The 22,175-nt window shown below is 59.3% G+C and overlaps 1 protein-coding gene across 3 annotated transcripts; it reads left to right on the forward strand.

Moving 5' to 3' along the window:
• The first annotated feature begins 2,048 nt into the window (after positions 1-2,048).
• On the forward strand, positions 2,049-21,140 carry PDGFB (platelet derived growth factor subunit B). 3 transcript variants are annotated; one of them, XM_080811324.1, is made up of 7 exons: positions 2,049-2,267; positions 10,055-10,151; positions 12,450-12,542; positions 13,756-13,961; positions 15,309-15,453; positions 19,036-19,186; positions 19,696-21,140. In XM_080811324.1, exons 1-6 carry the CDS (start codon positions 2,205-2,207, stop codon positions 19,158-19,160), a joined length of 729 nt encoding a protein of 242 aa, XP_080667450.1. In that variant the 5' UTR covers positions 2,049-2,204; the 3' UTR covers positions 19,161-19,186; positions 19,696-21,140. The 3 variants fall into 3 exon arrangements, with proteins under 3 accessions (XP_080667450.1, XP_080667448.1, XP_080667449.1); XM_080811322.1 differs by having other exon boundaries at positions 2,140-2,267; positions 19,033-19,186; positions 19,552-21,140; XM_080811323.1 differs by having other exon boundaries at positions 2,140-2,267; positions 19,552-21,140.
• Positions 21,141-22,175: the final 1,035 nt, after the last annotated feature.

The following is a 22,175-nucleotide window of genomic DNA, read 5'->3' on the forward strand; positions in this document are numbered from 1 at the left end:
CTGCCCAGGTGGTCGCGGGTAGAGGGCAGTGCTTGTAGCTGTTTGTAAAGAGGCCGGCCTGGCAAAATCCTCCCTCCTCTGGGCCCCCCTCGCTTGGGTCCAAGAAGACGGCTTCTGAAGAGACAGCGGGTGTGCCTGTCTGGGCGACAGAGGCGTGAGGAGCAGGCTGGCACCCCAAACGGATGTCTGGGTACCAAGGGCAGACAACAGAGAGTGCAAGAGGACCAGAGAAAGGTGCCCTATGGCCAGGAGCCCGGTGATACAATGAGGCTGCGGGTCCCGTGGTGGGTGCTGGGCTGGGCGGGCGTGTGTGTGACTCTGTGACTGTGATCCTGTGACTGCGGGGCCACCGCAGCTCTTTTGGCGCTGGGGGTAGAAGGCGTTAACCGTGTGAATGCTGGTGGGTGTCCCCCCCCACCCCGCCCCCGGCCCCGGGGCCTCAAAACCTGGGGGCTGAGGGAGGTAGTAAACACCAGGGGGACTGTGGGATTGCCATGGCGGCCCTGCAAGGATGCTGCAGGGTGGTGGGGGTTTGTGTGACTTTGCAGTTCAACACACTGGCAGTGCCTGTGGTGTGCCAGGCAACCAGCGAGGAGGCGGAGACACCGACCCAGCTTTCTGCTGAATGGTACTGGCTGCGGGGTCTGTGTGATCACCTTGTGGCTGGCTCCCAGCTCTGTGCTGTCTGCCTTTTCTGGCCCCAGGTCCTCCCAAGAACCTCATCCCACTCGGAGGCTAAAGGGAAGAGCGAGGAAAGGAAGTGACTTGCCCAAGGTGACCCAGCTGCTCAGCGCCAGGGCAGGATGGGAACCAGGCTGCAGTGCCCGAGTCCTTCACCGCTCCTCCTGGGTCAGGGTGCAAGTGCTGCCCCCGGGGGGCTGCGGGTTTGGACTCCCGGTGGTGGTCCCGGAGACAACTCCCCAACCACGTGGGCTAGAAATCAGGCCACGGTCACTGTGCTAAGGGGCGGGGCGCTCGGTCGCCCCTAGTCCTCCCTTCCCACGGGCCAGATCCTGGACAGAGGGGCTGCCGGGCTCTTAGAGACCCCTGAACGCCCCGCCCCCCACCCCTAACCCTCCCAGAGCTCCCCCCCCTTCCCGGTGCTGACTCTGGGCCAGAAGAGGAAAGGCAGTCTCCACCCACCTCTAGCGCTCTCCCTTCTCCTTTATAAAGGCCGGAACAGCTGAAAGGGTGGCAACTTCTCCTCCTGCCGCCGGGAGCAGCCCGCCTGTCTCCCCGAGCGCCCGCAGCCTCCCCCGCTGCCTCCCTGAGGGCTCCCCTCTGGCCGCCCGCGCCCATCTTTCATTCCCGAGATAGAGATATTTTGCGCACACACACATAGACACACGCGCAAAAAAGGGGGAAAAAAAAGGCCCACCCTCCAGCCTCGTTGCAAAGAGAAGCCGGAGCAGCCGCAGCTCACAGCCCGCAGAGGACGCCCAGAGGGGCGAGCGCGCGGACAGACGGACCGACGGACCCGAGCCGCGTCCACCTGTCTGCCGCGCCCGGCACTGCGCGCAGCGGGCACGCCGCGAGCGCGGAGCAGCCGTGCCCGCCGAGCGGGCCCCGCGCCAAGGCGCACACGCTCCGGCCCCCCCCACCATCCGGCCCGGGCGGGAGTTTGCACCTCTCCCTGCCCGGGTACTCGGGCCGCCGCTGCAAAGCCAACTTTGGAAAAAGTTTTTTTTGGGAGACTTTGGCCGTGAGGTGCCCAGCTCTGCACTTTCCGACTTCGGGGGCCTTTCCAGAAAATGTTGCAAAAAAGCTAAGCCGGCGGGCAGAGGAAAACGCCTATAGTCGGCGAGTGAAGACGAGCCATCGACTGCCGTGTTCTTTTTCCTCTTGGAGGTTGGAGTCCCCTGGGCGCCCCCACACGGCTAGACGCCTCGGCTGGTTCGCGACGCAGACCCCTGGCCGTGGATGCTCACTCGGGCTCGGGATCCGCCCAGGTAGCGGCCTCGGACCCTGGTCCCGCGCCCAGGCCCTCTCCAGCCCCTCAACGACGGAGCCGGGGCCGGGGGCGGCGGCGCCCGGGGGCCATGAGGGTGAGCCGCGGCGGCGGCTGCAGCGGCCTGAGCGCCTGATCGCCGCAGACCCGAGCCGAGCCCACCTCCCTCCCCAGCCCCCGCCCCCCACCCTGGCCGCGGGGGCGGCGCGCTCGGTCCACGCGTCCGGGGCCCCGCGGGGCCGGGCCCGGAGTCGGCATGAATCGCTGCTGGGCGCTCTTCCTGTCTCTCTGCTGCTACCTGCGTCTGGTCAGCGCCGAGGTGAGTTGCGACGGCTGTCAGGGCTGGTTCGCTTCATTCATTACCCCCACCCTCGCCCCTTAGTCGCCCCCTCCCCTCCCTGCAGTGAACTTTGGACGCTTGCAGCCCACGGGCCTAGCGCCGGGCGCGAGGTGACCTCCGAGGGCTGGGACGCGAGGTCCGGGAGGTGCCAGGCTCTAAGGGGAGGGGGCAGGGGCAGCTTTCTTTCCCAGGGCGCGATCCCAGATCCCCGGCCCTTTCAGCGTCGGGGGAGGGTGTGTGTGTGGCCCTGTCACCCACCCCTCAGGAACCCGAAGGGAGAGAGGGTGGGGGTGGCGCCGGGGGTGCAGAAGGCAGCGCGTTCTCCCAAGCCCACTTTGGTTGCAGCTTCGTTCTGTCCAGGAGCTGGCTTGCACGGGAGGTGCGAGCTCGCGCACCAGCGGCAGCTACGCCAGCCTTCCGCGGGGATTTGCCTCCCCTCCCAGGCTCTGGCTCCCGGTCGGGACGGGCGCCCTCGGGCCAGCGCAGGGCATGTCCAGCCCCAGAGCGCAGTCCCGCAGCAGCTTGTGTCTTGGGTGCGGGGGTTGCCCAGAGAGAGGTCTTGGGCACTTGGGAACCGGGGAGGAGTAGAGGCTTTTAAAGAATCCAGCCCTCGGGGCGGTGTGTGCCCCAGGCCCCGCCATACCTGCGCCCGCGCCCTGCCAGAGGGAGCGCCTCTCTCCCCCGCTTGCGGGGTGCGGAGCGCGCCAGGAAAAGCGTAGCTGCAAGGCAGGTGGGGTGTAAAAGCGTCTGCGGGAGCGATCAGGTCGGATCAGTACCCCCCACCCCTCCCAGCCTCACGTAGCAGTGAGTTGGCAAGTCCACCCGGAATCCAGGTGGGAAAGGGGGCGGGGCAGGGAGTGCGCGAGGTCGGGGGGAGAAGAGGGCAGCGGGGAGCGCGGCGAGCCTGGGTCCCGTCCCGCCTCCGCTCCGCGGCGGCCGGGAGCCCGCACCTCGCCGGCTCCCGAGGAGGGCCGGCCCCTCCTGGCGTCCAGCGAGTCGCAAGAAGGCGGCGGCGGCGGCGGCGAAGGGGTTAAGGTGAAGGGCTCCGAGGCCGCGGCCAGACCTTGGGCCGCCGCCAGCGCAGGTTGTTTTGACCACGGCGGAGCCGTCGCCGTCTCCTTTTGTTCTCGGGGCTCCTCGAGGGCCGCCGGCCGCCCGCCCTGGGGCCCCGCCCTTCCGCGGCCAACCCCCCGCGGTCCGCACCCGGGAGGGAGGCCGCAGGGCTCGGCCCAGCAGCCTGCAGGCCCCTCCCGACGCCCCCTCCTCTCCTCTCTGCAGCCCCCCGGGCCGCGGCCAGCTGTTGGGGAGGGGGGCGCCGGCCGGCCCCAGCTGCCGCCTCGCCTTGCCGCGGGGCCTGGGGGCTGGGGCCGGTGCCAGGGCGTCCTGGGAACGGCGGCGCCCCCGCCGCTGCTCTCCGCAGCCCACCCCGCCCGGCCCCCGGACTCGCTCACTCACCCCACGCACGCACACTCTTGGCCGGAGGCGATGCTGCGCTCCGGCGGGCGGGCGCGCAGAGCGACGGGCACGCACTACCGCGGCCGGGTCGCGCGCCCGCCGCCGCCACGCCCGTGCACACGCGGGGCACACGCGCGCGCACCGCACACACACGTACGCCTGGCCCCTGAACACGCGACCTGAACACACGTGCGCGCACACCCACGCACGCACCCGGGCACGCACGGCTCCTATACACCCGGCACCAGGAGCCCACCCCCGCGCAACAGGTGGGCCCACCGTGAGCCCTGGAACCTCGTCGTCTCTGTGGGGACCACATCTCCTTGCTGGGTCCTAGGAGGGAGGGGAAACAAGGACCCTCCCATCAGGTCCTGGCTCCGCAGCACCCACTGTTTTTCGCTGGCTCAGGTCGGCTTGCGCCGCTCCAGCATTACCCCTCCGTGACTGCTTTTTTCCAACTACCCGGGAGGAGGAAAGTAGTGATGCGACCGGGGGGGCGCTGTGATGTCCAGAGCAGTCTCCCTTCCTGTAGTCCCTTCTTTGAGTCTCCAAGAACTGGAGGACCCTCTCCGCAGAAGGGGCTCCCCCTGGCTGTTCTGTCTCCTTTGCTGATCCCGGCCAGCCAGCTCGGGAGAGGCAGGATGACAGCTGGATGAGGCTTTTTCCCAGGCCTGCCCTCCTCATTTCCAGCTTCCTCCAGCACCTCCTCCTCCTTCCCCCAACTCCATGGATGTGTTTGGGGAAACGCTGTGACACCGAAGCTGGTGCCTCGCTCCCCACTGTAATCACAGTGGCCTGGGGCACAAGGCCTGGAACACAAGGCCCTCTGGGAAGCCACAATTTCCGAAAGAAGCAGTTTCGAGCTAAGCCTTGGCGGGGTTCTGGGGGAGGAGACATAAAGGGGAAACCCATCAACATGGGGGCCAGTCGGGGAGGGGAGACCACAGGAGAGTTCGCTGTGGAGATGGCCTTGGGGCCGGCCTGGTCCCCGGCCCGAGCCTCAGGTAGAGGCCCGAGCAGGTGCACAGGAGGGGGTGGGAGCTCTGATGGGGGGCCTGGCAGAGGGTCCGCAGAGGCCTGGGAGGTCCTATCTCCATCAGCTGAGCTGGCTTCCGGGGCGTCATGTGATGCCTCCCGCCTCAGCACCCTTCTGCCGGGAAGGAGTGGCTTGCTAATGGCCTTAAAGTGGTGGGGGACCAACTTGCTGGGTTCTCTCTCCCAGCCCTAGAAGTATCTGCAAGTTCAGGACTGAACAGAATTCCGAGGCTCTGGGGCAAGACCTAAACTGGGTGCCTGTGCGTGTGTGTGTGTGTGTGTGTGTGTGTGAGGAGGAGGGGTTGATTCAGCGATAGTGGTAAAGAGGAGTTGGCCATGGGCATCCTGGGTCCCTCTCAGTCTCCTCCTCCCCCCATGCCTCTTCTAGGACAGCTGTCCCATTTTCTGGTTTATTTATTGTCCGTTTTCCCTCACTAGTCTATATGCCTCCAGAGAGTTTATCTTGGTCACCATGTCTCCCATTCTTGGAACAGTGCCTGGTCCAAGGTGGATAATCTGTAAATATTTGGGGAAAGGATAGTCGATGTGGGGAGGGGTGCGGGGGGGGGGTTGGTGTCGAGGAAGGACCAGACGTCTGTCTAGCGCTTGCGAAGTGCTTTATAAACATGGCCTAACTTAGTTCTCAATCACCCGCAGGGCAATGCAGCCTGCTCTGCCCTCAGGCAGACATTCTCACTTGAGCCCTTCCCCCCATCATGAGAGACAAGCTTGTCTCTCTGTTCCATGTCTTGGGGCTTGGACTGTCAAGATCGGACAGGACAGAGGAAGAAACAGAAGGGAAATCGGACTGCAAAGATTCTGTGCGTCTTGCGCTGGGTCTCAGTTTCTCCCACCCCTCAAAATGTGAAGGTTGGATTGGCTCAGGGTTCCCTAGGTGCGGCGGAATTCCCTGGCCTCTCGAAAATGCAGATTCCTGCTCCGCCCTGCCCCAGTGCTGAGAGCTGGGCCAGCCTGGGGTGGAGGGTCGGACCCCTGGCTGACCCCTGGTAGGACCCCTGGGGGCGGCAGGGGGGCAGTGACTGAGATGGGCTGCCCCAGTGGTAACTGCTACACTGGCCCCTTTTCCAGCCCTAAGAGTTTTTCTGCTCCAGGGAGAGATGGACAACCCAGTGTGGGGCTGGGCTAACATTCAGGAGGGGCGGGAGGGTCCCAGGAGCAACAGGGAAGGGAAATACTAGGTGGGAAAGTCTGGTTCTGAATGGCTTCTGTGGTCTGCCCAGAGAAGGCTTCTTCAAAGGGCTTGGCTTTGGCATTGAATCTAAATCAGGCCCGAGACTGTCAGGCAGGCGGGCGCTTGGAGGCCTTGCCGGCTTCTCTCCCCGCCAGCCACAGCCAACGCCCCTGGCTGCTTGGGCTGAGCCAGTGAGCCTGTCATCTCCCTCCGCGGAGCAGGGGCTGGGGAGTGCGTATCTGTGTGTGCAGCTGGGGCCCTGGGGGAGGGTGGGGTCCAAGCCCCTTTGATCTGCCAGCCTAGTTGGGAGCAGGTAATTCACCTGGCCTCACGCTAGTAGCTCATGCCCTTCCTACCTTCTGCAGCTGGTGTCGGGGGTGGGGCGGGCTGGGGAGGAGGCTGTTTGCCTTGGCTCCCACCGCTGGCTGTGCCCCAGCTGCCTTCTCACCGCGCCCTTGCCCTGTCAGGAACCCCAGGCCTGAGATCTGGGGCAGCCTCATCTGGATGCCATGCTCTTTGCCCTGCCCACCTAAGGAGGGTTCTAGAACGTGTGCCCAGGAAACCCGGGCCCGGGCTGCTCACCCTCCCACACCAAGAAGAGCCTCTGACCCCCAGCAGGTGCCCAGGCGAGTCTCCCCCAGGGCGCTGCATCCTGGAGCCGAGCACAGGCTGAATTTCCCCCATCCCTCACCCGCCCCCAGCCCCGGAAGGGACCTGTCAGCCCACACGGCCCTGGGCAGTGACAGTGGGGGCTAGGGTGCCATTTCCTGGGGCCCAGCATGGGGTGGGGGGAGGGGGGGGCTAATGCAAAGCCACAAGCTCTCCAGGGCAGGCGGCTCTCCACCCACCAACTGTCTTCCTCAAAAATGCCCTGCCTTGCTAGCCCTGGGCGTGTGTGCTGCTTGCTGCTGTCCTCGAGGAAGGAGCCGCCTGCAGGACTGAATTGGCCAGTGACAGCTCATTAAGCACCCGTTATTTGCCGGCTGCTCTGCTAGGTGCAATTATACCTCCCAAGTCAGGTGTTCTTCGCCCCATTTAAAAGACGAAGAAGCTAAGGTTGTTCAAAGGCTTAATCCAAGAGGCCAGGTTTCCTTGGCAGCTGAAGTCCCTGCTTTTCTGTGTACTGGAGTTTTTCAACATCTGCCCTTTGGACATCTTGGGAAGCTAATTCTTTATGGTGGAAGACTGTCCTGTGCCCATTAGGACCACTGGCCACCACCTACTAGATGGTTGTGACCACCCCAGCTGTGCTCTGGTTGTGACCTCCTCAGCTATGGCCTGTGTCCCCTGAGGACTGTCTAGCCCCTGCTCTGGGACACCTGATACCAGAAAGCTCCATGGTGGGCTGGAGGAGGGAGGGGCACGGCTCTGCTCCTTGTGGTATAGACCTGGAACCCTTTCCTCACTTCTCTAAACCTCTAGCTTACTCATCTGGAAGATGGGGACAAAAATATAGAGCCAGCTACTTAGGACTGACAGTACAGCATGTAGCTCAGTGCCTGGCTCATAGTCTGCACTTAATAAAAGTTAGCTGTGGTCTATTATCGAATCCAGGCGGCTCTTAGTGAGTCTGGGCAGCCAGGGGTTGAGTTACTAGAAACACGTGCAGGGAAGGCCTCTCTGCTTAGAATGAAGTGGACTCTTCGGGAGGCAGTTTGGAGGGTGGAGGGGGAAGAACCCAGGAGGTCTTCCTGATGGAGGAGGTAGGAGGATCACAGAGGAGAGAACCCCAGGGAGAAGTGGAGAGTCCTTCATGCATTTTATGAGTACTTCTTGAGCACCTACTGTGTACTTCTCCCACTTTCCCAGGCTGTCCCGGGCTCTTCGCCACTCAGCTTGGGAGAGTAACATCATCTCTTGGATCGCAGGCTGGGTCTGGGGCATCCACTCATCCTGTCTGGGGTCTGCCTCCTCTGCCCCAGCTGGCAGCTGCAGCGAGCTCTCCAATTGGGCAAGGAGGTCTTGGCATGAGTGCCCTACGCCATTTGGTACTGGGCCTCTGGGCCCTCTCCTGGGGGGTGAATTGGATCATTACCGCACAGATAGCCTGGGGGCCAGTGCTGGGCACCCTCTCACCCTTGGCTTTCCTCTGCTGCCTCTCCTGCCACCACAGGCAGAATTAGAATGGAATCAAGTGTCTGTGATCCCCAGTGCACAGATGAGGGCCAGGACCAAAGAGGGGCAGTGAGCCCCCCGAGGTTGTGGGGTGGTTAGTAAGTACAAGGGTAGAATTTAGCTCCCTGGACTACCAGTTCTGGGCTTGGCAAAACCCTCAGGGGAAGTAGGTGCCTTGGTCTTAACTGGCAACCGGCCGCCTGCTTTCCCATCTGTGGGTAGGGCCCTGTGCCCACATTTCAGGACACCAGAGGCATGGGAGAGGAAAGCGAGGGGGCAGCGGAGCTCGTGTCCCTTCCCTCTCGCGCCCGCAGCCCCTGACTCCCCAGCTTCATAGACTTGGACCCTGAAGGGAAGACCCCAGCTGCTGGGGGTGGGTGGGGGGCGCTTGCTGCTTACTTACAAGCTTACTGCTTGGGCCCCAAGCCTTCCTGCCTTGAACCTCCCAGCAGGTCTAGACACCAGGCAGGATCATAAGCTCTGTGTTTAAATGAAAAAAACAAACAAACAAACAAACAAATAAAACTGAGCTCAGGGCTTTCAAGGAATTTGTTTTAAAAGTGGACATACCCACACTCCACCCCAGCTCTAAGGCCGACCTAGGTGGCCAGGGCTGATTGGATGGGGTAGAACCCCTGGAGGAGGTGTTCCCAGATGCCATGATAACCATTGAGGAAATGGACCTTTGGGGGAGCCAGAAACCCATCCATCCCCAAGCTCCAAACAGCTTTTGGGGAGAACCCCCTGGGGCCGGCTCTGGGGCAGATGACCTCCTTGCCCACCACCCCCTCCATCAGGCAGGGACTCAGCCCCTGCAAAGCCAATCAGAACTCCGGCCCTTGGAGTGTTCCATGAACTCACTAGAACTGGAGCTTCCGCTTCCTCACCCAGAGAAACTGAGGCACAGAGTTGTTTAAGTAAGTCAAGTCTGCCGCCCCCCCCCACCAGGGCTCCCTCCCCAGGACCTCGCCATCCTGCATCTGTGTGTGCACGTGTGTGTGTGTGTGTGCGCGCGCGCGCGCGCACGGCTGTGAGTTTGGACATGAAGCAGGGTCTCACTTGTTTCCTTTGCCCCGAGGCGCTGGGTGCCCAGATTGGGCCCTCCTCCTCAAGACCTCTGACATCAGCCCCTTAGGTCTCACTGGACCATCAGGGATGTGGCCGTGACCTTCCTATCGGGCTGCTCTCATGTCATTGTGAGGCCTGCGGTTTCCCTGGAGGAAGCCCGGCTCCGAGTGGGGCCTGTTAAAGCACTTACTAAGTTTCAAGTGTTTTTGGTAACAGGCCAGAGGGGCTCTAAAAATAGGGTTTGGTTGGGCATGGGGCATGGATAAGCTTTCAGGTTTCGTGTCGTATCCGAGGATTCCCTTCTCTCCTCTTTTGAGCAAGAGATTAAATAAATCTGTCAGTACCTGGGGCCCCCTGAGCTTGTCCTGCTTCACAAGCACTTAGGAACCCTCTCATGTACCCAGGAGGCTGGGGGCACAGGTTCTGCCATCGGAAAGCCTTGGCTTTGAATGTAGCTTCTGCTGATAATTGGCTAGAGGATTCTGTTTTCTCATCTGTAAAATGGGGACAATTAGATCTCCTATGACAGATGCTGGCTGTCTTTGCCTGTCAGGTAGGGAGGAAAAGCAGAAAGACGGTTGGAGTCTCCAGGAGCCTGTGATGCGATGTGGGAGACGGGGGTCCACAGTCGATCTCATTCGGAGCAAGCCGCAGCTTCATTTGGGATGGGGGATGGGCCTGTGATTTGGGTCTGAGAGGCTTGAGCAGGTTCGGGGCCCCCAGAACTTTGTGCTTCTGGTTGCCATGGAATCTGCCCCCTGCCAGGCTGTCCATTTGCCCATGGCCAAGAGACCCTGTGGGGCTTTTCCTTGGGATGGTGTGTGTGTGCGGCAGGGAAGAGGACCGTGGCTAGAAAGCCCTCGACTCCCGCTCACTTAACCTCACGGCGTCTGCCTGGCAGGGGGACCCCATTCCCGAGGAGCTCTACGAGATGCTGAGTGACCACTCGATCCGCTCCTTTGATGACCTCCAGCGCCTGCTGCACAGAGCCTCCGTAGGTAAATTGAACCCTCATTCAGGGCTCTGGGCCTCCACTAAGTCCTTGGGGGGCTGGGAGGGGCCGGGCAAGGGGTAGCCTCCCTTTCTTGACTTTCAGAGAACTAGAGGCCTGTAGCAGCCCCAGGAGGGCTCGGCCACACCTGCCCAGGGCAGGGCTGAGTAGGTGGACGGGTTGGTACCTGGGACGTGGGGCGTGGCAGAAGTACCCACACGTGGCTCTGGCTTGGTGCATGGGGTGGGGTGCCAGGAGGGGAGGGGCAGGGAGAAGGTGCCCAGGGCATATGCTGAAGGTGTATCCAGGTGTGGACTCAGCCAGGGAGGGTGGTGGCGAGGGAGCCATATCCCGGCCCCTCTGGCCAAGCGCCCAGTCTCTAAGGTCTCCCGGGGACACCTGGCCCAGACCAGCGTGCAGCCATGCCCTAGCCTAAGAGTGCATTCAGCGAATGGGCACGTGCTTGGTGGCACACACGTGGCAGGGCTGGCGGGCTGGGTCGGAATGTATTTATAAACGCTGTCTTCAGAGCAAATTCCATTCTATTCTAACCTCTGGCCTGTTCCCTGGAGCCCTGGTCAGCAGCGCCCCCCCCCCACCCCGCACCCCCAGCTCCCCTTCCCTCTAGGGTTTTGTCTCTTTGTCACTTTGTAATCCTTGCCCAGACTCCTATCTACGGGGGACAGCATTTCCTGTCTTTGTTTCCTCTCCCCGTTGGGCCCCTGGCTCCCTCTCAAAAGCATTCCCGGGCCCTTTCAAACCCGCCTGTGCCGGGGGCTGGCGAGGCAGGCGGGAGGGGGCCCCAGCTGGGCCCCCCTATTGTTCACTAGGCCCCCCACCCTACGTCTCCCACACCCCCCACCCCATGCCCGACTGGCCAGCCCTGGCCAACACAATGGGGCAACTTCCAAATTTAGCCTTTCTGCAGTTTCTTTCCAAGGCCCTTGGCCCCCACCCTCGGATAGCCCCTACACACCCCGGCTGGGGGTCGGGATTGGAGACAGAGGTTTTCAATAGCGGGCCTGTTTGGAGGCAACCATGTGGCTATTTTTTCCTAATCAACTTAACCTTTCCACAAAGCACATCTTTTCCCCCATCTCCTCTCCACCAGAGACATTCCAGAGATGACAGGGAGAAAGGAGGGGAGCGAGAGGGACAGACAGACATGATGACGCGGGAGCAGTAGGCTGGATGGAAAGGCACCCGTTGTAGGGACCGTCCTCCTCCAAACAGGACCCCTGGGAGCCCACACAGACGAGAAGGAGCTTTGTCCTTGGCAGGGCCAGGGGGACGGGGAGACAGCAAGACCAGCGAGAGGGCTGCGTGGAGGGGGCGGGAGTTTGTCCCCAACATCCCTCGGGCTATTGGCTCCCTCTTCAGCCATCAGAGAGCTGGAAGGGTCTCTCCCGGGTTCAGTGTCAAGCTCAAAGTCTTCCGGTCTGGCCCTCACCTCCCACAGTGGTGCCCGCTGCCTCTAGAGAGAGGGATGGCTCCAAGGAGCACCAAGGATGATACCAAGATGAGGGCCTCCCGGGCTGGAGAAGGGAGCTGTATGTAGTCTGTGACCTGAGGGAGCAACGGACAGTTTAGGGCAGGTACCGGGGCAAAGGTTAGAGGGGAGAAGCAAACACAGTGACACTCCGGGAGCTGCAGCAAGACCCAGGCCTGGAAGGGCTCGGGGTACGGGCGCCCCCATCCCAGCAGGCTGGCTCCCCACCCATCTCTGCTTTCAGCTCCCACCCCCACTCCTGTCCCTCCTCCCTCTCTCCAGCTCAGCTGGGCCATTGTCCGGGGCTCCAGAGGGGCTGTGTCCAGGGCATGCTGGTCCCCCCGGGGATTCTGGGAATTTCTCCATTCAGCACTTCCTATGGGAACGCTGGGCGGAGGGGCACTGGAAACTGGCCTTCCGAGCTCTGGGTCCTTGCCCTGCCCTGGAGGCTAAGGAGGGTTCGCTTACAGTAGCAAAAGGGAAGGGTTATTTTTAACTCCTTTGACATGGGTTCTGTCCAAAAATGTGGCTGAAGAGCCCAGAGTGGGGCTGAGGGCCACCCCGGGATGCAGTCCAGGCCCCACTACCCCCTGAGCCCCAATATCACCCTGGGGTTGCCTGGAGGGCCCCTTGTCAGAGCGAGGACCCTCCATTTTACAGGGACCTGCAAGGAGAGTCTGTTCTTTGGAGTGGGGTGCCAGTGAGGGAGGAGAGGCCACCTTCCTGCCTGTCCCAGATCCCCCATGGGAGCCTCCACCCCACAATCGGAGCAGCCAGTGGCTATCCGAGTGCATCTGACCGTGCCTTCTCTTGCAGATGAAGACGGGGCCGAGTTGGACCTGAATCTGACCCAATCCCATTCTGGCGGCGAGCTGGAGGAGAGCTTATCCCGAGGGAGAAGGAGCCTAGGTGAGGCTGCAGATGAGAATGATGACGGCTCCAGGGCGGGAGCCAGACTAGGAGACTTGGGGCGGGCGCCCGCCCCCGGCTCCAGGCCGTCCCATTCGTCCCACACTGAGGACTGAGTCGAACTCAGAGAGTAGAACTGTCCTTCAAAACACTATATTGAGGAGTTGAGTCATCACGCCCCATCCCCCGACACAGTTTCCTAAATATAGTGCTTTTAAACTCATTTGTGCATTACTCCAACCCTAGAGATAGAGATCGTTGGCCCCATTTTATACAGTTGAAAAGTGGGGCCCAGAGAGGGTGAAGCCCTCATGGCCCAAGTCACACAGCTAGCAGGGACAGGGCTGGGATCCCAGAAGCTCTTCTCACTTGAACCCAGTGCCATCCTGGTGGGGTGTGTGTCTCTTCCGTGGCTTAGGGCTGCAGCCTGGGACAGCAGGCAAAGCTTGGCACCTGCTTGGGTCCCATGGAGGCCTCCCAGGGGAGGCCAGAGCCTGCTCTAAGTCCTTCCTCCTCTCTGCCCACTTCTAGTCCCCCCAAACACTGTAGACAGTGGCTAGGGGGACCTCTATGAATTTGGGCAGCTCGTCAAGCATCAGTGTCTCTCTGTGAGAACGATGGCAGAGCCCCAGTATGGACAGCAGGCTTGCTGTGGGACGCCCCCATTACTCAGATCTGTAAGTACAGGGTATGGGTGCTGTTAGCCCCCAGGCCATTGATGAGGAAACAGTCTTTGAAAGAAGCAAGGATGTAAGAGTAGGTAACATTGTAAACCGGCAACATTTAAGAGTGTTTACAAAATAATAAGCCAGTAGGAGCCAGGGGTCAGGGGAGCCCAGAAGTGTGTGAAATCGCAAATGAACATGAGGGCAGGTGGAAGGAAACTGGCATTTACGACAGACCAGCCTTCTCAATGATCTCACTGGATCCTTACAGCGGTTCTTGGGTGTAGGTCTCATGGGGAAACTGAGGCTCAGGGCACATCGGCCACCTGTCCAGGTCCCACAGCTGATAACAGCCAGGACGCGCAGACGCCCCCCCGCCTCCCCCCCCCCCCCCCCCCCCGCTTCCCCGCTACCCCGGGGGTGGAAGGAAGCGGGACTTGGCCGGCCATTTGTCGGGGAGAGCAGTGCCCGAGCTGCCCTGCTGGGCCGGGCCTGGTGGGGGCTCTGGGCCGGCCCACCCCCATGACGGAGGTCCCCTCTCCCTTCAGGTTCCCCGACAGTCGCCGAGCCGGCCATGATCGCCGAGTGCAAGACGCGCACCGAGGTGTTCGAGATCTCGCGGCGCCTCATAGACCGCACGAACGCTAACTTCCTGGTGTGGCCGCCGTGCGTGGAGGTGCAGCGCTGCTCCGGCTGCTGCAACAACCGCAACGTGCAGTGCCGCCCCACCCAGGTGCAGCTGCGGCCCGTCCAGGTGCGCAGGCGCGCCGCCGCCCCGGCTGTGGGCTGTGGGCGGGGCTGCCCGCGGGCCCCGCCCCGGGCCCCGCCCCCCTCCTCCCCTCCCGGACTCACGGGCCCGGCTTCCGCAGCGGTGGAGAGGGGTTCCTGGCAGGCTACTGGGCTCTGTCCATTTAGGGCTCTCTGGGCAGGTGCGAGGAGGCCACCTGTAAGTCCTCAAGACCACCCAGGCCGCTGTACCCAAAAGCCGCATACAGACCCCCAGGCAGGGCTGGGTGTGGAACGTTAAGTGAAGGGTGCTGCCTCCTCTTTTACAGGGATCGAACCCCAAAATGTCCCTTGAAGACACCTTTCTATAAGCATTTACTGGTTACTCAGAATGTTCTGGGCTGCTCGGTGTCCCTCCAAACTGGTTTGGGTTCCTTGCTCTGTCTTTAACAAGGAGGGTACAGAGTCCCTCCAGGCAACAGACAGAGCAAATGCTGGGGCAGCCCCTAGCAAAGGCTCAGAATGCGGAATCCTGCCTCCTTTCTGGAGAGATCAGGTATGCAGTCTGACTCAAGGCAAATTCTAGACTACAGGCTGCTCTGGGGAGCTCCGGGTCTCATGCTGGGCAGGGCTGGGCCAGAGAAGCCTCAGCTGTCTTCTGATTCATGTGGAAAGGTTTTTGTGCCCCTTGGGTCAGCCTCGCCTACACAGCAACTCAGGAGGGGCAGAGCTGCTGGGCACACCTAGGGCTCAGCACCGGCTGGTGAGCTCTGCTCTCGCCACCTGCTCCACCTGCTTCATCTCGCTCCCCTCCCTGAGGTCAGCTGTGGCCTTTCCCCATGCCCACCATCCATCCCAGGCCTGGGCCCTGTGCCCGAGATCACAAGTGTCACCGGCTACCACACCACCCACTGTCAGGGTATCTCCTGTCCCCAGTGTTTCAGGCTCTATGGACGGACACCTGACAGCTGACCTCCCCCTTCCCGCCTCCCTCCTGGATAAAGCCTCCCCCCACTTCCTTCCAGACAGCCATCTCCCGCCTCTGCCATAGTCCCTGACCTTGGCTGGCGCTCCGGGAATGAGGACACCACAGGCCCTAGACTCAACCCGGAAATGCCTTTCTCCCTCTCTGGGAGCTCCAAGGGGGATGGGGCCAAGCTGGAGGCCAGGTCGGGAGGGCTTGTTTTGATGGAAAAGCTACGAGAAGGGCAGAGGGCAAGGTCCTGCTATTGTTTGGGCCAGTGCCTCTCTACTCCCGGCTTTCGAGGAAAGATCCCTGTGGGGGGACAGTTGGGTGGGAAGAGCAGGCAGGCGGGCTCCCTTAGCCCCTGCCTGTGTGGCCTTACAGAGGCACTTGGATGGTTCTGTCCTCCAGGTGAGAAAAATCGAGATTGTACGGAAGAAGCCAACCTTTAAGAAGGCCACGGTGACCCTGGAGGACCACCTGGCATGCAAGTGTGAGACAGTGGTGGCTACTCGACCCGTGACCAGAAGCCCGGGGAGTACCCAAGAGCAGCGAGGTAACCGCTGGTCCAAGGTCTGCTTTTGAATTGCTCAGCCGGGCAGCTCCCTTCTCTTGTGGCAGCTGCCGGGGGTGGGGGGTGGGGGTGGAAATTGAATCAGGCATGCGCCTGGTTAAATTCATCTGAAGTTTTCCATATCACTGAGAACAATCCAGATTCCTCCCCTTCCTGAAAGGCTTTACACAAAGATGTTAGCCCCTGATTGGCCTTCCAGCCTTGCTGCCCACCCATTCCCCCTCACTTATGCCACCCCAACCAGCCTGACCCCCTCGACTGGCCAGATACATTTCTGCCACAGGGCCTTTGCACATGTCACCTTCCATCTGAAATTCATTTCTCTCAACTCTTCATAAGCCTGCTCGTGTTCATTTTGGTCTCAACTCAGAAGTCACCTCCTCCTAGAGGTCTGCCCTGACTACCTTGTCCAGAGTGGCTCCCATCCCCGTCTCACTACCATAGCCCCCTACTTTGTTGAATGAGTACATGCAATTATGGGACAAGAGAAGACTCCACAGACATCATCTTCAGATATTTGACAACCTGTCCTGGGGACGAGAAATCAAACTCATTTCCTGTGGCTTTCAGGGAGCGTTAGGACTAGTGGGGAAAAGCCACTGGAGAGAGATTCACTCCATGTACCAAAAGCTGTTGATCAGTCAGGGGGCCAAGATGGGATTGTGTGCCTTGTGCAGTAGTGAGTTTCCTGTCATTGAAGATGTGTAGGTAGAGACTGGGCAACCGCGCAGCAGTGATGTGAGTTCAAGCCCTAGCTGGATAATTGGAAATGGAGTTCTGTTCTACTCTCTAGACTTCGTGAATTCACAATTTCAGGGGCCTAGTTTGACTCAAGTTGAAAGGGACCCCAAAAATGATCTGATCCAATTGCCTGGTTCACACTTTACAGAGGAGGCGCCTGGGGCTCAGAGAGGCGAGGGTCTTGCCGAAGGTCACACAGCCAGTTCCAGGCAGGGGTGCAGCGGGAGTCTAGGTATCCTGAAGTTCTATTCTTGGCCCTTCCCTCACCCTGACGACGGTCACCAGTTCTTGCCGCCTTGTCATTTTCTTTTCTTTTTTTAAAGAATTTAATATGGTTAGAGCTAGAACAGTCCACAGAAATGACCCTACAAGTCAGTTGTTTAGTGTTCTTGGTGGGGCTCCTAGTGCCCAGAGAGGTGAAGGGACTTAATGAAGGTTGCGTTGTGGTGAAGTCTAGCCCAGAACCCAGATCTTGTACTGTCTAGTTCTGCATCCTTTAGGCTGTCCTGCTGCCTTTTCTCCCTTGAATGTTTGCAGTAAGGATCGAGAATTATTATTATTATTATTTTAAGATTTTATTTTTAAGTAATCTCCACATCCAACAAAGGGCTTGAACTCACAGCCCTGAGATCAAGAGTCTCATGTTCTACCAACTGAGCCAGGATCAAGACTTATTAAATTAATATGCTTAGATGAGCATAAAAAAATCATCTATTGATTTTCAGTAACTTTCTATTGGTAGAGGAAAGAACTCCTTAGAAGCCTTCTGAAGGCAGGCCTGCCTCTTAGCCTCTTTGTCCTGATCCGAGAGCCGAGCTGAGGCCCGGATGCCCTGGGAAGGTTGATAATTTGACAGCTTCAAACTGACCGGTTGTAAATTATTAATACAGTTAACACAGAACACATGGGAGAGCGGATAGCACGAAATAATAAGAATTAACATGGAATCATTTAGTCAGGAAAGATCATATTCTCCTCTGTGTTTAGGATGGTGTTCTTTCGTGTGCCTGTGCTTCATGTGATTTTCCAAGCCCGATTTTGGAAGGCATGTTCAGCAGATCCATATGTAGATTTCATAGTCTTGCCGTGTCAGTTTCAGCAGTTCAGCCCCAGCCTGGCTATGGCTTGGTGCTGTTGCCCGTGTGATGCCCGTGATAGACCTCCTGGGCTCGAGACTCGGCTCTGTCACTCATGAGCTGCATGACGACCTTGAGCCTGGTCAGGACTTGCCCAGCTCTGGGTCCTGCTGAAGACTCCCATCTCTGGAGCCCAAACTCCAGGCCCTTTAATGGCCCTTGTAAGGTGTCCCTCCTCCAAGGGAGATCTGAGACCTGTCTGCATCCTTATACTGCCTGATGGCAGAGATGGGCTAGCTGCCTCATGGGAGCTTGTGTCTGGGAGACGGGAAGTCACCTTTGGCCCCGAAGAGCTGGGGGTGCTGGGAAAGGCTCCCAGGAAGCGATGGGCCTTGAGTTTGGCAGAGAAAGCTTTTGCAGCAGGGTGTTGACAGGGGGGGTCGGGAGGAAGAGATGTAAGTGCTAACCTTGCCCGAGGCTCATGAGTGCTGTGATTTACAGGCCAATGGTTGCAAGTACGGGCTCCAGAGGCCGACTCCTAAGTTCAAATCCCAGTGCCTCTGCCTCAGTTTCCCTATCTGTTCAATAGCCAGAGCCCTGGCCCGCCCCCACTGAGACTCTTCTCGGAGTGGTGAGGGCCAGGTGAGGACAGGCACAGGGATGAGGAGGCCCAGCTCCACGGTGGGAGTGCGTGGTTCTGGCCCGATGCCCAGCGGCTCCCCCATCACAGGACTGGAAGGGCCTGGGAGGCTGGTGGGAGGAAACCTCAATAGGAGTCCAGCGAGGGAATGAGAAAGAAGTGAGTAAGAGCAGCCCCCCTTTGCTGATCACTCCTTAGTCTGACCTTAGTGGCTTAACACAACCACTACGTTATCATCTCTCCCTGATGCCGGGTTGACTGGACTCTGCCCGGCGGTTCCGCTGGTGTTTCCTGTGATCCTAGCAGGGCGGCTGGGCCCATGTCCTTCTCCCTATAGTCCACCACGCCTCCTTCCCACGTGCCTTCCCCGGCAGAGTAGCCAGACTTCTTAGGCAGTGGCGCAGGGCTCCCCAAGGCAAAAAGGGGGGAGCTGCCAAGTCTTCTTTAAAAAAAAAAAAAGATGTATTTATTTACTTTAGAGAGAGCGGGGGAGCATGTCATCAGGGAGAGGGGCAGAGGGAGAGGTAGAGAGACTATCAAGCAGACTCCCCACTGAGCACAGAGCCTGATGCAGGGCTCGATCTCAGGACCCCAAGATCGTGACCTGAGCTGAAATCTGAGCTTCAACCAACTGAGCCATCCAGGTGCTCTGGGAGCTGCCCACGAGCCTTCCTAAGGTTTTTGCCCAGAACCAGCACAGCACCACTCTGCCTGCTTCTACTGGTTAACAGATCCAAGTCCATGCCAGGCTCAAGGGGCATAGAAATTAGGAAGGTCAGTGGGGTAAGGACAAAGAATTTGAAGCCATAGCAATCCACTCCCCTCCGTGTTTGCCAATAAACTGCCATTTATTCATTTTACCAATCCTGTGAGGGGGTGGTCTTACTATCCCCATATCACAGGTGGGGAAACTGAGGCACAGAGTGGTTCAATAATTGGTAAACAGTGGAGTTGGGATTTGAACCCAAGGAGGGCTGGCCTCAGGCTGCTACCCCTTCTTTTAGCCCAGAAGATCTGGAGAGGTCTGTGGCAGGTGTCATTTGAGAGCGATAGACCCTCTCCAGAGGCTGTCTGCCTGCTGACAAGACCTTTCTTTCTCTCAAGCAGCCAAGACACCCCAAACTCGGGTGACCATTCGGACAGTGCGAGTCCGCCGGCCCCCCAAGGGGAAGCACCGGAAGTTCAAGCACACGCATGACAAGAAGGCACTGAAGGAGACCCTCGGAGCCTAGGGGCATCTGCAGGAGAGTGTGGGCAGGTGAGGCCTGGTGGGGAAACTGAGGCCCAGACCCCTGGCCTTTCTTCTCCTTGGCCTGAGGCTTGGGCTGTGGAAGGGGACAGGGAGAGGTATTTCCCCACACAAAATCCCGGCTCTCAGCCTGGATCCCCTCCGCCCAGTTTCAACTGAATTTTCCCATAGGAAGGTGGGTGAGGGGCTTTGGGGACCCCAGCCCAGATGTGTCCCAGCTGCCCTATGAGAATGGGAAGTCTAAGCCTCAACTCCCCCAGCCCTGAGTGTTGCTGGAAATCAGCTCCCCATCTCCGGCAAGAGAGGCGTGTGAGCGTGGGATGGAACCCTTAGGCTGTCTCTGACCCCGCCATGTCCCTCTGCTTGGCCCACAGGGTTATTTAATATGGTATTTGCTGTATCGCCCCCATGGGGTCCTTGGAGTGATAATATTGTTCCCCTCGTCCGTCTGTCTCGATGCCTGATTCGGACGGCCAATGGTGCTTCCCCCCCGTTCCGCGCGTCCGTCCACCCACCAGCGGGTCCCCTCATTGGCCTCCAGCGCCTTGCCCAGCAGCTCGAGAAGGAAACGGAGGACCTGAGCTCCATGGCTGACTTCCTCCGCTGACCCCGACGACCTGGGAGAGAAGCAGAAGAGAGACCAGTGGGCCCGCTGTTCCCCGGCTCCCCGCCCGGGTCACACCTGTGTGCTGTGGACTGGCCCGAAGCCCTGCACAAGGCCCCAAGGCCCTCTAGATGTGTGTGGCCTACCTGGTCCCAGGACCCCTGGCCAGCTCTGAAGGGAACCCCCCAGGCAGGCCAGGGTACCTGGTACTCCTATGGCTGAGACCACACGGGGGAGCACGAACTGGAGAAAAGCCCTCCCACGGCGCCCAGGCCCAGTCACTTCTCCCTGGTCACCTCTGCTTACCGTGGCTTCCTTTTGTTTTCTACACCTGAGATCTTTGACGGTGTGGACTCCTCTGGGTGGGTGTGACCCGAGCACCAGGCAGCCAGGTGCCCCCTCAGATGGGTTAGAGACAGAGTTTGCTCTGGAGCTGACACGAATGGTGACCTGGGCATTCACTGCCTCCTTCCACTCCCCCCACCTTCACTTTCTCTGTTTTATCTCTACCTCCACCCTGTATCTTCCTCTTGTCCTGGCCATCAGTCTGCTCCACCAAGGGTCTCTTGGACCCCATGCTTCTGCTCCATCAGGCAGAAGGCCAGGGGTCAGGGCAGCAGGGGGCCTGCCTGTCATATCCCAGCCCGGCCAAGACTGCCATGTAGGTTCGTGCAGGGTGTGCACTGCACAAGGGCACTGCCTGCAGGGATCATTGTTCACACTGTAGAACGTGGACAGTTTTTGTATTTGTTAGGACCGTCTTCTGGCAGAAAGAGATAAAAATGTCTGGAGAAAGGGATCCTTTTCCTAACTGGCAAAGGCTCCACGTGAACTGGCTGTGCCCTGACCTGGCCAATGGCTCAGAGTGGCTGGACAAGTGCGAGCCCACGTTGGGTGGGGAGGCAACACTGTTGTCCATCTGGCCTCCGTTTTCCCGAGTCCTCAGCTCAAGCAGTCCCCCTTCCAGGCAGGTGTGAAAAACCCAAGAGAAAGTCTCCAAGGGAAGGGGTAGCCCTTCTCTCCCCCTGCACACTCCCCCCATATTAGATCCTTTTGAGTTCCACTACTGGTGGCTCCTTCCAGGAAACCAGCTCATGGGCTGGGAGTTGGGGAGAAAAGGGAAAAGATCCCCAGGGCTCCCTGGAGTGGGGTCTGAACTCCCACCTCCCTCCCCACCTTCGACTGCACTTTCCTCCCTACCCCCACCCCTCCAAAATCTGCTTCCTTCAGTTTGTAAAGTTGGTGATTATATTTTTGGGGGGCTTTCCTTTTATTTTTTAAATGTAAATTTATTTATATTCCGTATTTAAAGTTGTAAAAAAAAAATAACCACAAAAGAAAACCAAGTGAATCCACCGGAGTTCTGTCTGTTGGCATCGTGTGTGACAATCACCCTTCCCAAACTGGCAGGATTTACTGACAGCCTGTCACGTGTTCCTTTGGCTCTGGGAAGCGCAAGCCCACGCTCGTGCGCACGCTCACACATGGGCGTGTACACACATGGGCCCGCTGTCCCGGGGGTGGGGAAGAGCCATACAGCCTGGACTGTAGATTTTGGTCCTGCAGCAGCTTCTGATCCCCGACCACAGGTCTCAGCACTGTGCCTGCGGCTGGTAGTGACAAGAGACGGTTTCCGTCAGCAGGAGGATCTCTGTAAGGGCACCAGATCCTTGGCCTTATGGGGGCAGCTGGCTGTGGGGAAGGGGGTACCCCCAGTGGGGAAAGCTGGAGGAGGTCCTGGAGGGGCTGTGAAATTCAGAAGGGACACAACTGAAAGGTGGATCTGGGGTCCGATCTTGGCTCAGCCCTTACCCTGCTGTGTGGCCTTGGGTCAGTCCCAGCCCCTCTCTGGTCAGAGCTTCCTCTGAAACACAAGAAGATGACCAAAAGCCTTGTGGCCTTTAAGGTCCAGCTGTGAGATTCTGTACTTTCCCTTGCCTGCAGAGATTTGGGTCCTCTAAATGTGTTTTGGGTCCCGAATCTGACTTATCATAAGGACAGTCTAAAACTAAAACCATTTGCCCCCGGAAGTAGTGATCTCCCCATCACTGGAAATATGCAAATGGAAGCTGGGTGACAACTTGGCTGAGCTTAGACTGAATGACACCATGATTGAGTGATTGGTTAACTGATTGACTCATTCATTTATTCCTTCACTCATTCGCTCACCTTCTTGAGCCCCTGCCTTGTGTCTGCCCCTAGCAAGGGCTTTTATGGTAATCTGGTTTAAATTCTTCTGGGACTCCTAGTCCCACACTTGAGGAATTGGAGTCCATCTGTGGTGGTGGTAGTGGTGGTGGTGGTGGTGGGAGGCACAGGTCAGAGGGGGTTAGCTGGAAATTTAGCCCGCCTTTCCAACTCTGTGGGATCCTCCCTTTCCCCCAAGCCCTCAAA

This window comes from Martes martes (genome assembly GCF_963455335.1).
Source record: "Martes martes genome assembly, chromosome: 8".
Lineage (NCBI taxonomy): Eukaryota > Metazoa > Chordata > Mammalia > Carnivora > Mustelidae > Martes > Martes martes.

Excerpts from the sequence above, each read along its gene's own strand:
- PDGFB (XM_080811322.1), top strand. The coding sequence starts at position 2,205 with ATGAATCGCTGCTGGGCGCTCTTCCTGTCTCTCTGCTGCTACCTGCGT. Across the intron at positions 2,268-10,054 it reads TGCGTCTGGTCAGCGCCGAG|GGGGACCCCATTCCCGAGGA; the intron begins GTGAGTTGCGAC and ends TCTGCCTGGCAG. Across the intron at positions 13,962-15,308 it reads TGCAGCTGCGGCCCGTCCAG|GTGAGAAAAATCGAGATTGT; the intron begins GTGCGCAGGCGC and ends TCTGTCCTCCAG.